Source organism: Cygnus atratus, chromosome 2 (genome assembly GCF_013377495.2).
Source record: "Cygnus atratus isolate AKBS03 ecotype Queensland, Australia chromosome 2, CAtr_DNAZoo_HiC_assembly, whole genome shotgun sequence".
NCBI lineage: Eukaryota > Metazoa > Chordata > Aves > Anseriformes > Anatidae > Cygnus > Cygnus atratus.
Genome location: NC_066363.1, coordinates 124064214 through 124084646, shown reverse-complemented (window position 1 = coordinate 124084646; position 20433 = coordinate 124064214). Strand labels below are relative to the sequence as shown.

General features: G+C 43.2%; 1 protein-coding gene and 4 non-coding genes across 5 annotated transcripts; 4 read left to right on the top strand and 1 right to left on the bottom strand.

Moving 5' to 3' along the window:
- Positions 1 to 957: 957 nt before the first annotated feature.
- Positions 958 to 19944, bottom strand: DNAJC5B (DnaJ heat shock protein family (Hsp40) member C5 beta). Its single transcript, XM_035569479.2, has 4 exons — positions 19838 to 19944; positions 10251 to 10464; positions 6455 to 6629; positions 958 to 1278 (listed from the first exon to the last, which is right to left on the bottom strand). The coding sequence occupies exons 1-4, from the start codon at positions 19942 to 19944 to the stop codon at positions 1184 to 1186; spliced, it is 591 nt and encodes a 196-aa protein (XP_035425372.1). The 3' UTR covers positions 958 to 1183.
- On the top strand, positions 14799 to 14887 carry TRNAY-GUA (transfer RNA tyrosine (anticodon GUA)). Its single transcript is given in 2 exon segments — positions 14799 to 14835; positions 14852 to 14887. It is a non-coding gene; the product is annotated as a tRNA-Tyr (tRNA).
- On the top strand, positions 14965 to 15037 carry TRNAA-AGC (transfer RNA alanine (anticodon AGC)). Its single transcript has one exon. It is a non-coding gene; the product is annotated as a tRNA-Ala (tRNA).
- TRNAY-GUA (transfer RNA tyrosine (anticodon GUA)) lies at positions 16153 to 16241 on the top strand. The gene is given in 2 exon segments: positions 16153 to 16189; positions 16206 to 16241. It is a non-coding gene; the product is annotated as a tRNA-Tyr (tRNA).
- TRNAA-AGC (transfer RNA alanine (anticodon AGC)) lies at positions 16319 to 16391 on the top strand. The gene has a single exon. It is a non-coding gene; the product is annotated as a tRNA-Ala (tRNA).
- Positions 19945 to 20433: the final 489 nt, after the last annotated feature.

The window sequence follows — 20433 nt, the reverse complement described above, 5'->3', positions numbered from 1 at the left end:
GCTGTACCCACACATAACTCCACTGATCTGTGAAGTGGTACACCTGGTTCATTTTTCAGAAATACACAAGCACTGTGGTTTTGCTCAAAACTGAGCATTTTGTGTGTTTGGGGATATAATTGTCAGCATGCTTCTCATCCCTACCTCTTTATTTAAAGCCACGCAACATGCTCTTAAAGCCTGGGGCCGAGGGGAGGACCCAGGCTCATCTGAGGACGAGGACTGTGGGGAAGATGCTCACTCCTCTGCTGCCTCCCTGCCCTGCCAAGTCCTTGCTGCCCCGCAAGGCAGTGTGGAAGTGATGGATGCCGTCCCGGTGCCAGCGGGGTGGTGGGGACGGCGGCCAGGGGCACCGTGGAGTAACAGATCTGGCAGAAGGCTGTTGGCTGGGGATCAACTCCCAGCACACTGCAGCTGCAGATGGAAAAGTTGGGGCTGCCCGGCATGGACGGCAGACCCATCCATGGAGGAACGGGGGAGCTTTGTGGTGGTGGCAGGGAGAGGAGAGCAGCTCTGGGACAGCCCAGGGCCAGCAACCCCCTCCATGGGGTGTTTGCAGCTGGTGCAGGCACTGTCCTGTGTGTGTGCAGGAGTACACAGAGCCTGTGTGTGTATCTGGTGCCGGATGAAGCTCCTAGATTTGGAGTCATCTGCCTTGTCAACACCACCACAGTGACCCTAGAGCACCTCACCCTGGCTCAGATTTACAACTTCTGGGGCTGGGCACCAGCAAGGTGCTAGCTGCTTTCCCCCTTGGGAAGAACAGCCCCAGCTGCCTTGCCACCGACCTTCTCTTTGAGGGAAATCTTCCCTGGGGCATGGAGAAAAGGAGCTGGTGTGTCCAGAGGGGGGCTCAGGACCATGTCTGGGAGGTGAAACCCCAGCTGAGGACAGGGGATAAGAGCCATCACACCAAAGAGAGTATTGCAGAGGAAAGACCACGCCAAGCAGGGCAGCTTGAAGCAGCGAGAGCTCTGTACTGGCTGTAGGCATCTCCTTGTAGAGTGCAATGTGAACCTACATGAAGTGGCCTAAAGAGAGATTCTGCCTCAACAGGAAATTACTCTCAGGTTAGTCTTGATTAGCTTAGAGACAACTACAAATACAGACTGCAGAGCTTTCCACGTGTTCTTCCTTGCCGTGACACTCACTGGGAGGCACCCTCAGGCCGTGTTTGCCCGCTCTAGGAGTCCGTGCGGTAGCTCCGGTGGCTGTCCCCTATGAGCTGCGTCTTCTCGGTTGCGTTTGTCGGCTGAAGCACAATAGGAGTTTCTCCATCTAAATCGGGGAGGGAGACAAAAATACTTTAAGAATCCTTCACTTGCTGCCACAGCCAGGCTCCTTGTTGGCACCACAGCGTGTCATCTGCTGCCCTGGCTTACGCCTTAATCTCGGTTTCGGAGACAGCTGTGTGCCTGCTGAAGAGGCAGCAATGTTCACACCGAGTCTACAAATGCTCTTACACCTCGTCCACGCGTAACGACAGATTTCAGGGTGACTATTGCTATTGTTGCTGAACCGGACAATAGCTTTACCTGGTGCCCTGTGGGGATTGCAAGGTAGCGGTCCCTGCCTGCTCCAGGCACAAGTGCTTGCTCCTGCAAACGTCGGCACACAACGAGCGCCGCTGTGACTCAGCAAGCACTGACCTTGGCAGTGTCTGAGTGGGCCAGAAATGAGTCTTGGAGAAGGCAAAGTTAGCAGGAAAGAAAGAAGAGAGTTAAAAGGAAAGCAACGTGTGAGCAGTAAAACCTTTGAGAGTGAAGAAAGCACAGACATCCTGAAAGGCAGCAAGCTACATAAAAATGTCAAATTGCGTTCTGAAGTCCTACGTAATTTATTTTCAATAGCGTTTTGAGGACTATTATTTTGATGAGTTTGGAACTACCCAAACCCCATAGTGTCACTATATAACTGCTCACTACTTCGTACTTTCTCGTTCCATTCAGTTGTATGCTTGGTTTCCCAGTATATCTGTAAAAAAATATATTTGTTGTGGAGCGGAGAAAAGTTGAGTCTTTACGGAGCTCCCCGCTGGCTGTTGTGTTCACTCTGATAATGAACAGGGTTTGGCTGCCCTTCTCCCAGGGCTCCTTCCAAGCCACCATTTTTTGGGGGGGAGGAGGGCACTCGAGTCCAAGAGAGTGAATTTTAAAGGTTCAGCAATCTCTGTGAAGGAGCTTTCGTACGAAAATCTTTCGACTATCCATCTTGAAAATAACAGTTTTCGTAGTAATTGAATACAAATTGCGTTTTTTTTCCAAATGAGAGAATGTTTAGAAAAAAAAATCATCTGACATTTCCTCCTGTTTACATGCCAGTTGATGGGATGAATCATGGGCAAAAGATGTAACGTATAGGAGTAACTTAACCCAGAGCAGGAATCTAACTGCGTGCCATACGGCTTCCCCTCGCTGGGGGCAGAACCGCTTTGACTCTGTCAAGGTGAAAGGCAAGGATGATAAATGCTGAGCAGCTTCTCTGTATGGGCAATTCCTGATTTAGACGCAAGGTCAAAGACAGACATGTTTCATAACTTCTAAAAGTATATGAGTAATTAATGCCTTGAGCTTGGTGTGGTTTCGCATTAGCTTGGCAGTTTCAATCCATTTTTAAGTTGCTATGTATTTTCCAGATCTCTGAGCAGCATTCCCTCCCACCCTCTGCTGCCTCCAAGTTGTTCATTTTTTGGAAGCTCGTTTATGGAGGGCAGAGCCTAGCAGTTAGTTTTGCTGTGCTACCCAGATGCGCAACAAGAGACCCACTGAAAATCTGTCACGTTGCTCCCGGCTGATCTACGCACAGTTCTGAGCTGACACCTTCCCCAGGTCCTTTGCTGCCTGCACCCTTCTGAGATGCACGATGCTTTTTATCAAAGCAGGGACCTCTGGTATAATAAACTGTACAAATATAGACTGTTAATGGAGAGCTGCAGAATGGAGGTGCGGCAGGATTCACAGCTTAAACTGCTTTCTATAGATAGCTCCTGCTCACTGTTCGCCTACATTGATATCATATGGAGTGTGGAGGAGACAATGAAGTGCTAAAAACTTACTGCTTCTGAGTTAGGAAAGTATTTTGTTATTCTGGTTCTTTTTTCTTTTACTTTTTTTGTTTTTCTTTTCTTTCTTTCTTTTTTCTTTTCACTTTTTTCTCTTTCTTCTTTCTTTTTTTCTTCTTTCTTTTTCTCCTCTATTTCATTTTCTGTAAAATGAATCTTGCTTTGTTCTTGCGAGAATAACCAAACAGGAGAGGAGAGCAAACCAGACAAACTGTTTGAGTGCATCATTGAGGGCAATCCAAACTCAGTCATCTCACCTGGGACCACAGAAGTCAACAGAAGGTTTGCCATGGACCTCAATGAAAGCAAAATCTGTCAGCCTGCACTGTGTGCAAGCGAAAACAATGAACTACTGCACATCTGTGCTGCAGAGAGGTGTGTGATGCTCCCCTCTGTTAGTGTATTTTCTCAGGTCATCTGTGGCATTATGGCATGCTATTACAGGTTACCGGCATTCATGCATTTTTAATGTCACTTTTTTTTTTTTCTTTCCTGAAATGCTAAAAAATGTCACATTTAAAATGTAATAATCCAAATACAAGATTTATTTTGGAAATTGATCTTCTATTGTGCATTGTGTGACAGAGAGAGTCCTCTTGTGATTCAAATCAATAGTCACGGGAAGAAATCACTGTAACCTAAGCACAGACCAGATCTTACTAATCCCTAAATTCTCTTAGTTCTTCTTGGTGATACTACCCATGGAAGTAAAGCTGTAAAACAAGTCTCCCACAGTAGATACTCAGCTAGCCAAGCACTTGAATTAGTCAAATACATTTCAATAAAACTTTCTTCTAGAGGAATATGACTTTCTTTCAGAATTGAGGGTTTTGAAATGATTGTGACAACTCACATTGCTTTTCCATTTTAGGGAATGGATCACAGAATTTTTGGCCTCATATACCTTTATTTACTAATAAATTTGTTTTATGGTATGTTAAATTGGGGAATCAAATAAACTGTGTAGCACCTTGAGTTTTGTTAAGGACAAATGTGAGGGATTTCAAAAATTACTACTGTTGTGCCCTTTCAAAAAAGGAAAGTCTAAGTCCCTGCTCCCACAACACGCATACTGCCTTTTCTCACAGTATGACTGGCTCCAAGCAGCTCCCAGTGAGTGCAGCAAGAACTGGTGGAGACTTGCTCTCAGAGATTTTTAGCATCAGGGATTGTGATGTTTTATCGCTGTTGCATTCCTCAGAAAAGCAAGGGCTGATTATAAAATATTTGGATAAATAAAAGTATGGCCTTAGTTTGGGAATCTACATTTTGACCTCAGTAGAAAAAAGTTCTGGCTAGCAACAATATATAAACTTGGGACAGCAGGAAGCAAAGAAATTAATTACCAGCTAGAATGCTCAGTCTGTGGGCAGAGGGCATGCAAAGAATTTGGATCCTGATATGATTTTCTCTTCCAAAATGTAGTCTGCTGCAGGACTGATTACAGTTTGTTTCTGAATTACCTACAAGAGCATTTCTATTATTTACACAAAGGAAGGTATGAGTATTCATTTATCTGGCCCAACATTTGAAAATGTCCGGTGGAAAAGCCCAATCTTTTCTATTCCAGGTCATCTGATTCTTTTTGACCAGTATCCCTAAAATCTGGTGAGGAGAAGAGGGAAGGTAACTGCAGTTTGAGCTGGTTACCATTCATTTCTCTAAATGCAGTGCCTATTTTCCTTTCAGTTGCAGAAAAGATGCTCCCACCATCCTCTGTCATGACATTTTTCCTTTTATTTTTTTATTTTTCTTTTCATCTGCTTTTAAGATGTAGACAGTTCTACTCTGCTTAAGCAAGCTGGTTTTGATTGGCAAGAAAATGTAGCAAGATGGAAGAGAAGGCTAGGAAAGGTAGAAATAGCTAGTTTTCCTCAGGCCCTACCTGATTAATATTGTCTTCAGAGTACCTAAAACATACTGGTACTTTGTTGAACATGCAATTTATTTATTTGTTTATTTATTTATAGGCTATCTAGTTGAGACTTGGTGGGAGTAAAGGGATGGGAAGATGGCCTAAAGTTACTGAACTCATGTCAAGAAGCACTACTAGTGCTGGATGGAGGGAGCACAGGTTTTTTTCCTGCCTCTGCAGAAATTTGTCCTGGATTTTGAGAGACAGCAAAATGCCTGCCAACTTACAAAAAGAGACAGGGAAATGCTAAATTAAACATTTTTTGTCCTTCCAAGTTACACCTTTGCATTTCAGACTTCGGTGTCATAGACCCATAAGCATCAAAACCCATTTTTTATTTGCACTTTTCAGGTGCTTAATGTCTTACGGTATATTACATTTATTTCAAATAATGCACTGTGGTCATAAAGCTTTCACTAACATTTTTTGTTACCTTTGCACTGACGGACCAAATACGATCAATTTCTAAGCTGACTGTTTTTACCTTGAAATGCTTCTAGGCAAAAACAATTTAATAACAACACTCATTTGCATATCAGTTATATGAATAGCATTTGTTTCAGCTACTACAGGTGTTTTGTTGCATATTTATGAAAGGGTATATTTGTGTGTAAAGAGGGGAAAAAACTCTTCCTGCTACGGGAATGTGACATTTGCAATTTGGCACTGCTAGTTTAAGTGTAATAAGCCAAGCCAAGAGGGTGACCTGCTGTGAAGGGGTCCTGCTGTCCCCAGCCTGTGATCCCTTCCTTGAGCTGGATTAGCACTTGTCCTGTCCCGCTGTGAGGCACACCAGGGAGTTAAACTGGCAGGGAGCTGCTCGCTCTTTTGGGGAGATAACTTTTCATCTGAGTCGTATCCAAGGTTTGGCTCCTGGTGAGGCAGCACAATTGCTATGTCCAAAGCAGTAGAGAAGGAGCGAGCAGCTTGAGGGTGGATGGGAGAGGGACAGGACCATGGCAGCTCCCATTCTGAATGTCTTAGGTTACTGCACAACCTTACAGCTGGAAGCTCTGCATCTTTTCTTAAAGCCTTTTCTTGCATGGGCACAGTTGGCCCATCACAATTGATGGATTTTACCTGAGTAAGAACTGAATGTACTTTTTCAGGCAGGTGAGATGTGGCAAGTACCAATCCAGCTGGAGCCTGCTATGTATGTACAGGATCTAGGATATGAAGCAACAGGGGTATGGGGGCTAAAAGGCGAGCATCTTCTCTTCAGATGAGCCCTGAGACTTCTAATGTTTGCGTCTAATAAGAGATAGAGGAGATATTTAGTTATTAGTTCCATAAGTTTAGTTTTTCATTATCATGCTACATGGGAAGTTCATTAGGTCACGGTGTTAGCTGGAGAGAATTGGCACATCTCCACGGATGTCTGGAATCAGCCTCAGCATTGCGAGCACAACATCTGGCCTACAGGCTCTACGGGCTGCTTTGAACAGCTCTGCTACCCAGTAAGCCCCTATAATACACACCTCTTTCCATGTCATTCTTAATTTGCTCTTCCAAATCTTCCGGAGACACACAGAACTCATACTCTTCCCCTTCAGGTGCTTTGGGTTTGCACTTTCCGCAGCAGCAGTTGAAACAGCAGCAGAGGCAGCAGCAGAGGTAGCAGCCTGTCAGGAGGCCGCAGACTGCAAACAAGCCCTGGGTTAAAGACAGCAAGAGGAAAACCCCGTGAGCAGTGACCTTCCTGAAACTCGCGGCAGCCTCTTCAAAGAGGCTCTTCAAAGGGACTCGGGCTCCCACATGCTTGGTTCTCAGAGGAGTCCAACCGCCAGACGAGTGCCTAAATAAAGACCAGACCTTCCAGGGTCCTCCTCACCCACCAGCTCCTGCTTGACGCTCAGGACCACAGCCACAAAGAAGCCACCAAACAACAGGCCCCCGCATGCCCAACTCCCGAAAGCCTGTCTTCAGCTGACGGCCCTCAGAAAAAACCTCCAGGCAGTATGCAGAACCCCACCCACCTTAAAATGACTCATTTCCATTTTAAAAATGACTCATTTGCCCAAGAACTTTTTTTTTTTTGCAAACACTTATTTACTGGCAGGTTCTTGTCAGTAACAAAGCCAAGACAAAAAGAAGCGAAGACTCAGATGCATCCACATAACTTCAGTCACTGAACTAAGGCAGCTAAATTAGGCCCGCAGTCTCTGTGGGCTCCCCACGTAGGTGATAGGAAGCTAAAAGACCTTCCAGGGGGTGAATCAGCCCCAGGAGAATTTGCATTGCCCTTTGGAGGCGTCTCTTTCTCTTCTTTAGCCTGTGCAGGAGCACAGAGGTGACAACTCCTGGGTTAGACTCCTTGGGCTGTGGTTTCTACGTCTGGGGACTTAGGCATCAAGAAGCTCCCACCAGCATTGCCCCTGCTCACTCCTGCCCCTGTCACACCAAGTGCAGAGGCTTCAGCAGAGCCAGGCTCTAGTATTATAGGTATCCAGGCTGCCCTTTACTAAATGTAGTTTCACTTATGTGCTCTTGCAGTTACTTCTTAAGTTCATAAGTAAACATGCTGGTGAAGAAGAAAGGAAGCATAAATGCCAGGATATTGTCAAATTTGACAATGAAGCTATGTAAATAACACTCAGTTATGTATGCATGTCTCAGGCAATGTTAGCACGGGCTTTGAAGGTAATATGATATTTACATGTGTAATATTTACCGTTTATGTGTTTGCAGGCTCGAGGCCAATGATAATCTATTCTACCCACAGATATATCAAGAGTGAACAAGATGCTTCTTAAAAGACAAGGAGGACTCAGACATTTCTTTTAAAATGTTTTCCTTCCAACTAACATCTGAAACTGTTAGAAATCTCAGAACCTCTAAAATAAGTTATCCGTCTGTTTATCGTTTATGCCATAATGGAGAAAAAAATCAGCACAATGGATAGAATGAAAAGAAGTATAAAAGTTTATCAAGTGAAATACATACGTGTATCTATTCATGATAAATTAATGATTCATGATTCTTATATTTAAAATATTGTAGATGGTAAATCAGGAATCAGAAGAACACTGATGTGATCATTAAAATGTCTTCATGGGAGAGGGAGAATTGCTTTGTGCAATAACAGTTGCATGAACAACTCCAATGTCTGCCAGTGGATAAGCAGTTCAAGTACCCACTACCCATGTTAATATGTTCCAAGTTTAGTATGCCTGCTAAGAAGTCTGGCAGTTCCAAAAAAGTAATTTTCACTTTGCATTTCTCCTTTCATTTGACTTTCTTTACTTCTAATGATACACCTCCTCATGATGGTCAGATTTTCTCACTATGAGTGTGTTAGGGAAGAGGATTTACCAGGAATTTTGGTAGCTGAAGAAGAAGATAATAAGCAAAAGCTGTGGTCCCTACCTTCTTCAGACTAAAATGGAGAAAATTAGGGGTCCTAAGATCATCCACAGTCAGACTTAAATAGTATTATGATAGATAATATAAAAATCTGAAGCTGACCTGGCATTTGTGCGTGATTAAAAAAGAGATGAGGATTAGTGACCTCAGCTTGAAAAAAACATTTGGTGACCTGTTTGTGCTTCGGAGGTGGCAAGGTTTGGAACTGTGGGAGAGATAGAGAGAGACCACCTGTAACAATCCTCAGGTGCTGACCATTTGCATATTTTGGATTTTTCCTGGCTATTCTGCACAGAATTCTTAAAACTCAGGAAGCAGTGATTAATTTTGCTTGGACTTTCAGCATCTCTCTTCTCACCTCCAGGATACATCTCTTCTGAAACAATCCACACGTTCCTCCTGTATGTGTTAGGGACTTACTAGCTTCTCTCTGTACTCTCCGCTGCTCTCCTTATGAGTCAAAGCCACAGCAGTTATTTCCGTTCCTGATTTTCTGACCACAGAGTATTTTATACTTCATAAAGCCTCCATTAACAATCAGCAAGCAGAAGAGGAAATAAAAGTTAAATGTGAAGAAAACTTTAATTATCAAGACTGTTAGAGGAGCCAATACAGTTGCCCTCTCAGCTCTAAGGGAATGCTTCCAGGCACCTGAGCCGTGACAAAGAGGCCAAAGAGGAGGGTGAAAAGACAGCAAAGAGAACAGGGACGGACCCAGCAGGAACAGAAAGCAGCTGTGGCCAGGAGCCCAGCCGCAGGCAGGCAGCCTCCAGGCTGTTTCTGAGGATGCCATCCCAACTGTGCAGGTGTCATTTCAACACTGGTGGTTTTTGTTCATTAGTTTCATTTGCAGTTTGGCCTTTGAGCAGCTTCCATCTCATACTGATTCAGCTTACAGATTGTGGCTTCCTAAACCCACAAATCTGCAGTGAGGAGGCTGTGAGGGCAGTGAAGCACTGCCCTGATCCATCACAAATGCAAGAATGCACGTTCCATCGTTCTGAGATCAAAGCTGTCACAGCACGTTTGCTTCATGCAGTACAGACCATTCCCATTTGTTCCAGCAGAGACCTTTCTTTCCTGTTATTTTATTGTTGGAAACAGGTGGGGAGAGCATTGGTTTTGCATATTTGCAGTTCTGTTGGTTTGTTACATTTCTGTAACATTTCAATATCCGCTGAAACACCAGAATTTGACATATAGAAACATCAGAGGATAACAGTGACATAAGCAAGCACATGAACACAACTCTTTTATCACAAGAGCACTCCATGATGTGTTTTTCCTTGAGCAATATGCCAGTTTTTGATGCATCATTCTCTTGCTTTCCTGATCTCTTCCTCCACTCCCCAGTTCTCACCTTTTCTTCCACTTCCCTTCTCTCACCCCCTCACCAAGAGCTGACAGGGCACATATATGACACCATAATCCCACAGTGTTATGTATTATTATTGCTTACTTATGCTGTGTGCTATATATAGCAAAGAACACAGCTAAATTTGTACTGTAACAACTTATTAACTGGTTGTCACATAAGTGGGACTTCTCATTTTTGAACAATGAGTCACTTTTATTTAGTCACTACTGAAAAGAAAGTCAAAATTAACCTGGAGCACCAGATTCAAATCTAATTAATGTCTGGAAGTGTTACAAAACATGCACTTTATTTACCAAGATAGAAAGAAAAAGAAAACATTCTATATTAGCCCTCTTCTGAGCTGATGCTACATCTGCCCCTGTCGATTTTCCCAGATACATTATTGTTTAATTAAGATTTTAGTAGTGTTTTACATCCTGATCCTACTCTTTGTTAAGCCTGTATGAACACTGTGTTTTTCAGGGGTTTCCTTGTGTATATATGTATCTTTGTGCATTATAATGCCTGCTTTTCAACAGAAAATAACAGCTTACCTTTGCCCACCAGCTTGAGAGCATGAAGTATGTGTTAACATTTTCCTCACCAAACTGTTCTGCCACATAGAGCCCTAAGGATCCATACTTGTCGTATATGTTTCGCTTGGACAGATCAGTCAGTGTTGCATGAGCATTGTTTATCTCTTTAAATTTTTCTGCAGCCTCTGGATTGTCAGGGTTCTTGTCAGGATGATATTTCAGAGCCAATTTTCTTCAACATAAAAAGAAAAAAAACCAGGGAAAATAAACATCGGTAGTGTGTGCATATAGTGTATGTATACGGACATGAATAAAACATTACAAAATACTCTAGCAGAGACATAATTATTCTGAACAGTACGTTCAGCCTGGACCTTCTTATTTCCAGTTCTAATACACACAGAACATTCCGTGGAATGAAAGTGACACAAAGTAAGTGAAAATGAAAGTTTTTGTGAAAGAGATGTGCTGGTTACACTAGGCATGAACATTGTGCCTTGATACCTCATCAGCTATCAAATTAAAGGAGAAAGCAATACATGCTGAAAGCACAGATTTTAGCCTGGTAATAAATCACAAACATTTGTTGCATTATGTTTGCCAGCTGATTTGCATCATTTAGCAGGTTTCAACAAAGATAAAGATTTTGTAAAGGATGTTTAAAAACATGTTTATCCCATCAAAATGATCTTTATAGCAAAGGAAATTCAGTACTTGATTGTCTATCAATAGTAGCTATATTAAAATATAGTAAACAGTGTCTATACTTGCAGAGCCCAGACAGTGATGATGAAAAACAAATTTAGGAGTTACAAGAGAAAGGAAGCATATTTCTGAAGCACAAGATGGAAAAGCATAACGAGTTAGCCCCAATTTCCAATGCCTGTCTGAGCCTAGTTCACCACTGCCACACTCAATGCCGTTCCTAAAGTAGTGGAAGCGGATTGTTGACCGTTTGGGGCTGTTTACGCTGGTGGAAAGCCTTTGCCAGGACAGGGCTCAGTACTGTCTGTTTTCTCTGACTGTACTCACTGCTACAGCCTCTGAGTACAGATACAGCTTGAAAACAACCATGTGGGACTGTTGGCTCACAGACAGCACTGGGGAATCAGATTTGGGGAATAAAGGGTTTGCTTCCAGCCATGTTGGAGCAATGTGAGCTCACACATACCTGCAAAGCAAGCATAGACATAAGTGTATCTTTTTGAAAATCTCCACTCCCTTTGAAGAAGTGGCAATAAAATTTTCCGAGGACATTTATTTAATGACTAGTGCTGACCTCTAGTGGCATCAAAAGTGATTTAATAGTGTATTCAATTCTGTCATCCTCACATAAGTCAAGCTATGTTGTATTTTTAAATGTTCTCTCTGAGTGTTTCAGAAGCTAGTCATGACCATTATGCCAAAATAAGTAAGTAAGTAAACAAATAAACTAATTGTGGTGTGAAGGCAGCGTGCCCACACTTGCTTTAACAAATTTATCCTCTGAGTGGGATACTGCTTGACTCTCTACTGAAGTCCCAGTACTGGTTATTCTCCCAGCAAAATGTAAGTGCTTTTCTCTTTATGACAGTTCCTGTCTTGGAGACATTCTGCCAGTATCAAGACTGACATGAGCCTGAGAATAGCCTCTGACAACAATATCTTCAGTTCTATACACCGAACTCAAATCATCTTCTCATAGATCATAGCTAACTCCTTAAACATGTCTCTAATAGCATCAATAGCTTCATGTTCAGTCATAGTTAATATATAGTGCATATGGTGCCTTAAATATAATAAAAGATGAAATAGGAGAACTGGAAAAACAAGCTAATTCTTGCATGACTAATGACATAATGTGCCATCCAAGTATTTAAGTAGCTTATGCAATCTATTCCTTTTCTTAGCTGAAAACAAAACCTAGCAATTAGAATGAAAAATTGGAGAGGCATTACTTTCAAAACTCATGCTTGGCTGGAGACATCAGACAATCAATCTCTGACCTTTCTTCCTTTTCCCACAACTAACAGCCCCAAAGACCTCTTCTGCCCTCTTCACTTTCCCAAAAATCTCAAAAGAACTTGAACACAATGTCATTTCAAAGAGGTGAAAAAATATTAGTTACATACTTACTTTAGCTTAGTATTGTTTTGCAATGCTAACAGCCTTACTTACAACATAGTACTGTTAATAAAATATGAGATATATTCTTTAGTTTTGGGAAAACTCAATAAAAATATTATGCTAACAACTCCCTGCACAACAAGATGTCATATACTAATTGGTGATGATTTAGTAGTGGGTCAGAGATCTATATACTGCCAGTGTGATTCATATGAGTGAGAGAAAGGACTCCATTAGGTTCAGCCCAAGAAGCAGTAAAAATAAGGACAAGAACAAAAATAAGGACAAGAACATGACATGGTAGCCTTCTGTGATAGGGTTACAGCATTGGTGGACAAGAGAAGAGAAAATAACATCATATACCTGGACTTGTGCAAAGAATTTGTCACTGTCCTGCATGACATCCTTGTCTCCAAGTTGGAAAGACATGGGCTTAATGGACAGACCACTCAGTGGGTAAGGAATTGGCTGGATGTTTGCACTCAAAGACTTGCAGTCAATGGCTTAATATCCACAGAATCACAGAATCACAGAATCATCTAGGTTGGAAGAGACCTCCAAGATCACCTAGCCCAACCTCTGACCTAACAGTCACAAGTCCTCCACTAAACCATATCACTAAGCTCTGAATCCAAACGTCTTTTAAAGACCTCCAGGGTGGAGATCAGTGATGAGTGGTGTTTGTCAAGGGTCCTATTTAATTATTTAACATCCTTGTTGGTGGCAGGGACAGTGGGATTGAATGCACCCTCAGCAAATTTGCAGATGACACCAAGATGAATGATGCGGCAGACATGCTGGATGGAAGGGTTGCCATCCAAAGCGACTTTGACAGGCTTGAGAGGGGGTCCTGTGTGAACAACAGGCGGTTCAACAAGGCCAAGTGCAAGGTCCTACAACTGGGTTGGGGCAATCCCAAAGAAGAACACAGGCTGGGCAATGAGCGGATAAAGAGCAGCCTTGAGGAGAAGGACATTGAATGTACCAGTGGATTAAAAGCTTGACGTGAGCCAATTTGCAACCCAGAAAGACAACTGTATCCTGGGCTGCATCAAAAGAAGTGTATCTAGCAGGTCAAGGGATGTGACTCTCCCCCCTTTGCTCCCCCAAAACATTCTATGATTCTGTGAAATAAGAGAAGGTGTCAGCTATACAGAAGTTTCCCTGTGAGTCTCTTGGAAGTGAAATGTCTGCTTAGGTGGTAATAGTTGTTCATTATGAATACAAAAAGGGAAGAAAGCCAAAAAAAAAAAAAAAAAACCTAGTAAAATGAATTCTGGCCTCCTTCCTATACCAAACACACAACTTTAAGTCAATTCAGATTTTTCTCATGATGAATGGCCCTCTTCTTCCCCACTGACCACTGCAGCCCTTGACAGCAGAAAGAAATGTGACACTTTTGGGAGAGATAAGTGAGAAAAAGTTAAAAAACAGCTATTCCACAAGATGGCTGGGGCATTCAGGGAAAGGAATTTGGAAGAACACTCTCAGCACTTCTGTTAGTGGTAGGCTTAGAGTGCGAGCTGAACTCAGGCCCAGACTGTGCTACACACACTGTCTGCTGGAGGTACATCTGGGTGGAGAGAGTGGCATAGTGGAGGCAGGAAAGTGGGTGTAAAAACAGCGCAATGGAAAATGGAGTGGTGTAACTCATACTCCAGCCACTCCATCAATAGCACAGCTGGTAGAGCAGGAGATTGTAGGTACTCTTGCATGGCTATCCTTTGCTTGTTTGTTCAATTCCACCTTGAAGAAGTGCCTTTTTGGCTCTTGTGCAGATACCGTGATACCTTTGCCATTTCAAACATCCACAACTACAAGGCAATTGTGAGGTCAGAATAGGGAGACTGAGGTAAGAGTGCTGCTTGTGGTCAAGAGTGAAGATGGGACAAGATTCAGAAACAGATCTACAATGGAAAGACAGCTCGGTGGTGGTGTGCATGCAGAATATCTGAGGTAGGCTACTTGAGTCTAAGGGCCAGGCCCAGATTCACAACAAGTAGGGCAAGTAGAAATGCAAAGAAAAGATAGAAAACATGCTTCAACACAGCTCAGAAAAAGCAGAAAGGGCAAAAGAATTCATTTCAAAGATTCTCCATTGCAGAAGAAAGCAGGACATAGAAAAACTGCCAAAATATCTTATTATAAAGGCCATGTTTTTAAACATAAAGTAGATTAAGATATCAGAGAGACAAATTCTTAGAAAACTAATGAAAACATCAGTGAAACAAATGATGAGGTCAAGAGAAATACACTTGTTTGGTAGTTCGTCCATCAAGAAAGAGGGTGGGAGGGTTGGTTTCCATGGTATTTGAGTGTTTATTCAACATCTCTGGTTTTGCAAGGGATGATTGTACATAGTGGAGGAGATGTAGCTGAATGGTGATGCAGTCTTCTAAAAATTGCATAAATATGTGAGGAACAAGTGAAGGGCGTGTTGCCGGGCAGGTGTCTGTGATTCCTTCGATAGCTCAGCTGGTAGAGCGGAGGACTGTAGGCTCCCATGCACGGCCATCCTTAGGTCGCTGGTTCAACTCCGGCTCGAAGGAGCGCCCTTTTGGCTCTTGTCCAGGGGACGGGCTGGGAGACTGCGAGCAGACGGCTGCTCAGGGGCCGGCCGTGGGCTGGGGAATTAGCTCAAGTGGTAGAGCGCTCGCTTAGCATGTGAGAGGCAGCGGGATCGATGCCCGCATTCTCCAATGCTTTTCCGTCCCCTTGCCTGGACGTCAGGCCTGCGGCAGTGGGGCCGCGTGTCGTCCCTACTGTGGGGCTCTGGAGAACCTGGGCAGCGTCTGGGCTGCTGCGGACCACGACGGCATCCAGTCAGCATGCAGGCCAAGGGCAGCACGGGCTGTAGCAGCAGGGAAGTGATGCTCCTCCGCCATTAATGGGCACGCGATCGACGGCATCAAGAGAAGCATGTCCTTGTGTAGGCCTCTGTGTGCGAGGAAGACGTTGAGCAAGTGCTGCAGGCTGAGAAGAAGGCCACCACCGGGACGGTGTGACTTGGGAACACGTGCTCTGCGAGGACGGCTCGATGAACGGGGCCTACCGAGAGCCAGGAGAGGAGAGGGCTTTGTGGGGAGCAAAGCAGCCCCCCTTCTCGGGACGGCTTTTTGGCTCGTTATCGATGCAGTAGAGCTCGGCCTTTTTGTCTGGCCGTTGGCAGAAGAGCGCGGAACAATGGAGCCCCGTTGAAGCAGGAGAGGAGTCCCGAGGCTACATGACATTGTCTTTCATCCTGAGGATTTTCAGACAGTGGACGAGGGTGGGCAGGGGCTCTGCACGGTCCCCCTGCGTGTGAGTGGTCGTGAGGTGGAGGTGCTAAAGCCGTGCCGCAGGCGGTGTTATCGTCCGAAGGTGGGAGCTGTTGGAGGTAGCGGTTGCACTCTGCGCATGCTGAGGACGGGGTGTCTGTTGCCCTTGTGCAAAAGGCGAAGCTGTGAGGGGTTGTTTGGGGTGTTGCGGAAGTGAGGAGGAGGTTACTGAGAAGATGGCGGATGGGTGTCGTTTTGTGAGCGTGTTGATCAGAGGTGAAGTGAGAGGAGGGCAGAAGGTTCAGGCGAGTGGTTTGAGGTGGTGGCATTCTGGATGTCTGTGTGTCTGAGGAGAGGGCAAGGAAAGGGTTTCTGCGTTTTTGTGTATGTGCCTTTAGTGAGGGAAGCGCCTGAGGTGTGCGTGGAGGCGTGTTGGTGCTGTAGGGAAGTGTGTATGGAGGAGGAGTTGTAGCAGAGTGGTGCGGCTTAGATCTGGAAGCGGGAGAGGTGTGTGAGGGGCGTGTGAAGGGCGTGTTGCCGGGCAGGTGTCTGTGATTCCTTCGATAGCTCAGCTGGTAGAGCGGAGGACTGTAGGCTCCCATGCACGGCCATCCTTAGGTCGCTGGTTCAACTCCGGCTCGAAGGAGCGCCCTTTTGGCTCTTGTCCAGGGGACGGGCTGGGAGACTGCGAGCAGACGGCTGCTCAGGGGCCGGCCGTGGGCTGGGGAATTAGCTCAAGTGGTAGAGCGCTCGCTTAGCATGTGAGAGGCAGCGGGATCGATGCCCGCATTCTCCAATGCTTTTCCGTCCCCTTGCCTGGACGTCAGGCCTGCGGCAGTGGGGCCGCGTGTCGTCCCTACTGTGGGGCTCTGGAGAACCTGGGCAGCGTCTGGGCTGCTGCGGACCACGACGGCATCCAGTCAGCATGCAGGCCAAGGGCAGCACGGGCTGTAGCAGCAGGGAAGTGATGCTCCTCCGCCATTAATGGGCACGCGATCGACGGCATCAAGAGAAGCATGTCCTTGTGTAGGCCTCTGTGTGCGAGGAAGACGTTGAGCAAGTGCTGCAGGCTGAGAAGAAGGCCACCACCGGGACGGTGTGACTTGGGAACACGTGCTCTGCGAGGACGGCTCGATGAACGGGGCCTACCGAGAGCCAGGAGAGGAGAGGGCTTTGTGGGGAGCAAAGCAGCCCCCCTTCTCGGGACGGCTTCTTGGCTCGTTATCGATGCAGTAGAGCTCGGCCTTTTTGTCTGGCCGTTGGCAGAAGAGCGCGGAACAATGGAGCCCCGTTGAAGCAGGAGAGGAGTCCCGAGGCTACATGACATTGTCTTTCATCCTGAGGATTTTCAGACAGTGGACGAGGGTGGGCAGGGGCTCTGCGCGGTCCCCCTGCGTGTGAGTGGTCGTGAGGTGGAGGTGCTAAAGCCGTGCCGCAGGCGGTGTTATCGTCCAAAACTAATGGTCTGTTCGTACTTCTGAGGAAGACAGGAAATATGCTCTCTGCATACTACTTCACTGTCAGTCTGGAAAGCAGAAGTCAATATGCAGTTTAAGTTATTATGACAAAAAATTGTTCTGAAGAGTATTTTTGTAGGAAATGAAGGTAAAACAGATCTCCTTGAAATTCTGCTGATTAAAAGGCTGTTAGCTCTATCTCCTTGAAAATTTGATTGTGCCAAAACTCCAAATGAAAACACAGAGAGGTACCTCTGTCAGTGTTTATTAAAAAGTAAATTTTGCCCTGGGCTGTGGTAGTATGATTAATACTGACTTAATTAATAATGGCATGAAACTCAGAATCAGGTATTGCTGCTTTTATACCTTGTACTGAAGATTACCCGTTCAGCAGCAGATTGTGGATTAGCATAAATTAAATGATAATTAAAGCAAATCTGTGACACTGACTCATCATTTATCTTGCAAATATTTACAGCTATTCCATTAAAAGTGAATCCCTTTGTGACATTTTCCACTTTAGTTAGAAGCAGTCTTTTTTTTACTATAATTACTAATAAAGATGGATAAAGCACCACTGTCAGTTTTTTACCATAGATCGTTGTGTAAATCATCTGTATTCATGTTCAGCATTAAATAAAGTTAATTTCATTTTACATTCTTCCATGACAACTCTCTCCTTTGGGTACTAAAGAAGGCTTCCTTTCCAGAAACTTAAATGTAAAAAGCAACAAGAAAAACATGAGTTTTGATACAGATGGTTCCTGCAGCCAGGCTATACTACAGGGACACAGAAGGTGCAAGTCATGAGTGAATGTGATACTGTAATAAATTTATCCTCTAATGCTGTAGTTATGCAAACACAGAACTATGCAATATCAATAGTTTTGTTCCTTTTTTTTTTCTGTTGTGTTAATAGTTGGACCGTTCATTACTGCTACCGCCCTACATTGGTCATATGCCTTTTTGGGATCAGAAAGAGGGAGAGATGCAATTTATTCAAAAGGACAAAGTCCCAACAAAAATCAAGCTAAACAGTGATATGAAGAGAGATTTATTTTAATTTCTCTAACATCTTTTCCAGTTCAAAATATATTTTTACATTTGATAGCAAGGTGTGTTGAAAAGAAACTGCTAATACAGTGCAACCAACAACATCCATAATGATGCTGTAATAAAAGTTTTACTATATTATTAAACCTGTAAATACATGCCTGGCATGTTTTGCTGTCAAGAACATCTATTTCACTCATGACATTTAATGTTCTCTCTCTTTTTAATAACAGCAGTACAGATTTAAGAGCAAAAAGACCAATAAAGTCTTCTAGTCTTACTTCTAGGTCTTGTTACATGTCATCATGTTGATAAGTTGTGTTTGAGGTAAAACTTACTTAAAGTCTTCCTACCTCCTTCTTTTAAAAAGAGCATCTGCCAATTCCTTTGCCAGTATGTTTCAACAGTTGATTACACTCACTGTTAAAACCAAGTACCTTATTTTAAGCTTGAATCGATTTCAGAGTCCATCCACTGGTTTTGGTTATGCCTCTCTTAATAAACCGAAGACCCCTCTCACACCTAACATTATTCATTTTAAGGACATTACACACTGTAATCAAATCTATTTATTTATTTTATGACAAGACAAACTGATTGAAGTCCTGTCTCTTACTCTTATCCTTGAATCATCCCCTTTGTGCATAGGCTATAATTTTTAATATCAGGAAAAGATGTTAACACAGAAACTGGATGTAATATTCTAAGACTGCACTTCGCAAGTGTGGTCTGCATTCTTTATCATAACACTCTGACCTCTTGTTTGGCTGAATTAAAACATTTTAGATTAAGTGCGCAAATTACTTGTGAGATTAAATTAATGGATTCACACAGAATCATCAGGATCATCTCTGAATCTTTTCAGTCTCACAGACCAAAAAGAAATTGTAACAACAAATGCCTAAAATGCAGGTTACTCAAGAGGTTTTACTACTGTGAGGATGCCAGGCCCATAAACAATTTTTGCTAAGAGTTGTGGCAACAGGAAAAAAAAGTAAATAGTTATACTGGTATTAAGTACCTACTGTCAGAATATTGTGTTGCTTCACTAAATTAGATTAAACTACTCCATGGTAAGTACTTGCATAAAAATACAATATTGAGGAGTATGTATGTTGGCTTAACTTAAGAAGCAATTTTTCTGAGTGTGGATAATTTCTGGTTTTGCAGTTTGAGACAATGACTCGTAGATGCAAACTCCTCCGTTCACCATTGATTTAACTGGTTGGCAATTTCAGGTTCAACTTAATGATGACATAATATCAATATTAACTATTCAACTTCTGACTATTTTAGTATTTTGAAGGATGGCAGAGCACTGAATCTCACAAAGGCGGAAGCTAAATTAAACACCAAAAAAAAACCCAACAACCAACCAAACAACAACAACTACAACAAAACAAGAAAATTCAGAAAGAAGTATGAAGAAAAGAATCAGAAAGAGTAAAATAAGCAAAAAGAAATATGGAACAATCTTAAGAATAAATTTGTTTTGCCACTGCAAGGTGGTGAATATAACAATGTTAGCAAACACCTTCAGTGTCATAGCTCTAACTTCTATGGAGGGTTGCTTCTTGAACCACACAGACTGGCTGCTGTATACAGCACAAGCTTTGTGGAGAATTCATACAGTGTCTTTGCACAACACTATGGATCCGTAACTATCTATTGTGATAAGATTTTTAAAAAGTTTCCTGTGTTTTAGACACATTGCAAAGCACATCTTACATACCTGTAGGACTTCTTAATCTCATCATGTGTTGCTCCCTTCTCTAGGGCCAGGATTCCATATAATGCTTCCCCTGACGTTGACAAAGCACGTTGCCTTTGTTCAGCCATGTTAGCAGTGCATTACCAAAGCTGCTAATGTAGAACAGAATTTAAAATAGTACTGGCTGCACGTATATATGGATAATATTTCTTAGTAGAGGTTAAAATTACTTATATGATTTACATGAAAGTAAAGCTAAAATAAAATCTCCTTTAAATTGCCCTCCGTTCCTTAAGAGATTTTAAAGGGGTTTTAAAAAGTGGAAAAAAAAAAAAAAAAAAAAAAAAAAAACAAGAGAAGCTCTTACATTATATATATATATCACTGCTCATAATAAAGATTTGGTGTTTTTGTCACTGAATTCAGTGGCTAAATTTTCCACAGCACTAATGTCTGCATGTAGTATTTCCACCTAATTTTATTTGTGTTTATTTTTCTCTAAGTCAGATTCAGTTTAACTAATTATAGGTGCCTAATTTGAGTGATTAAATTTGAAGCTTAGTCAAGCAAGGTTCCCTGTACAGTCAACAGACAGAGATACATGCTTGGAGGACAAT

Bases quoted from the DNA above. Each gene is read 5' to 3' on its own strand.
- DNAJC5B (XM_035569479.2), bottom strand. From the start codon at position 19,944: ATGGCTGAACAAAGGCAACGTGCTTTGTCAACGTCAGGGGAAGCATTA. The intron at 10,465-19,837 runs GTATGTAAGATG...TTTATGTTGAAG, and splicing joins GAGATTAAGAAGTCCTACAG to AAAATTGGCTCTGAAATATC. The intron at 1,279-6,454 runs GTGTGTATTATA...TCCCCGATTTAG, and splicing joins TAAGAATGACATGGAAAGAG to ATGGAGAAACTCCTATTGTG.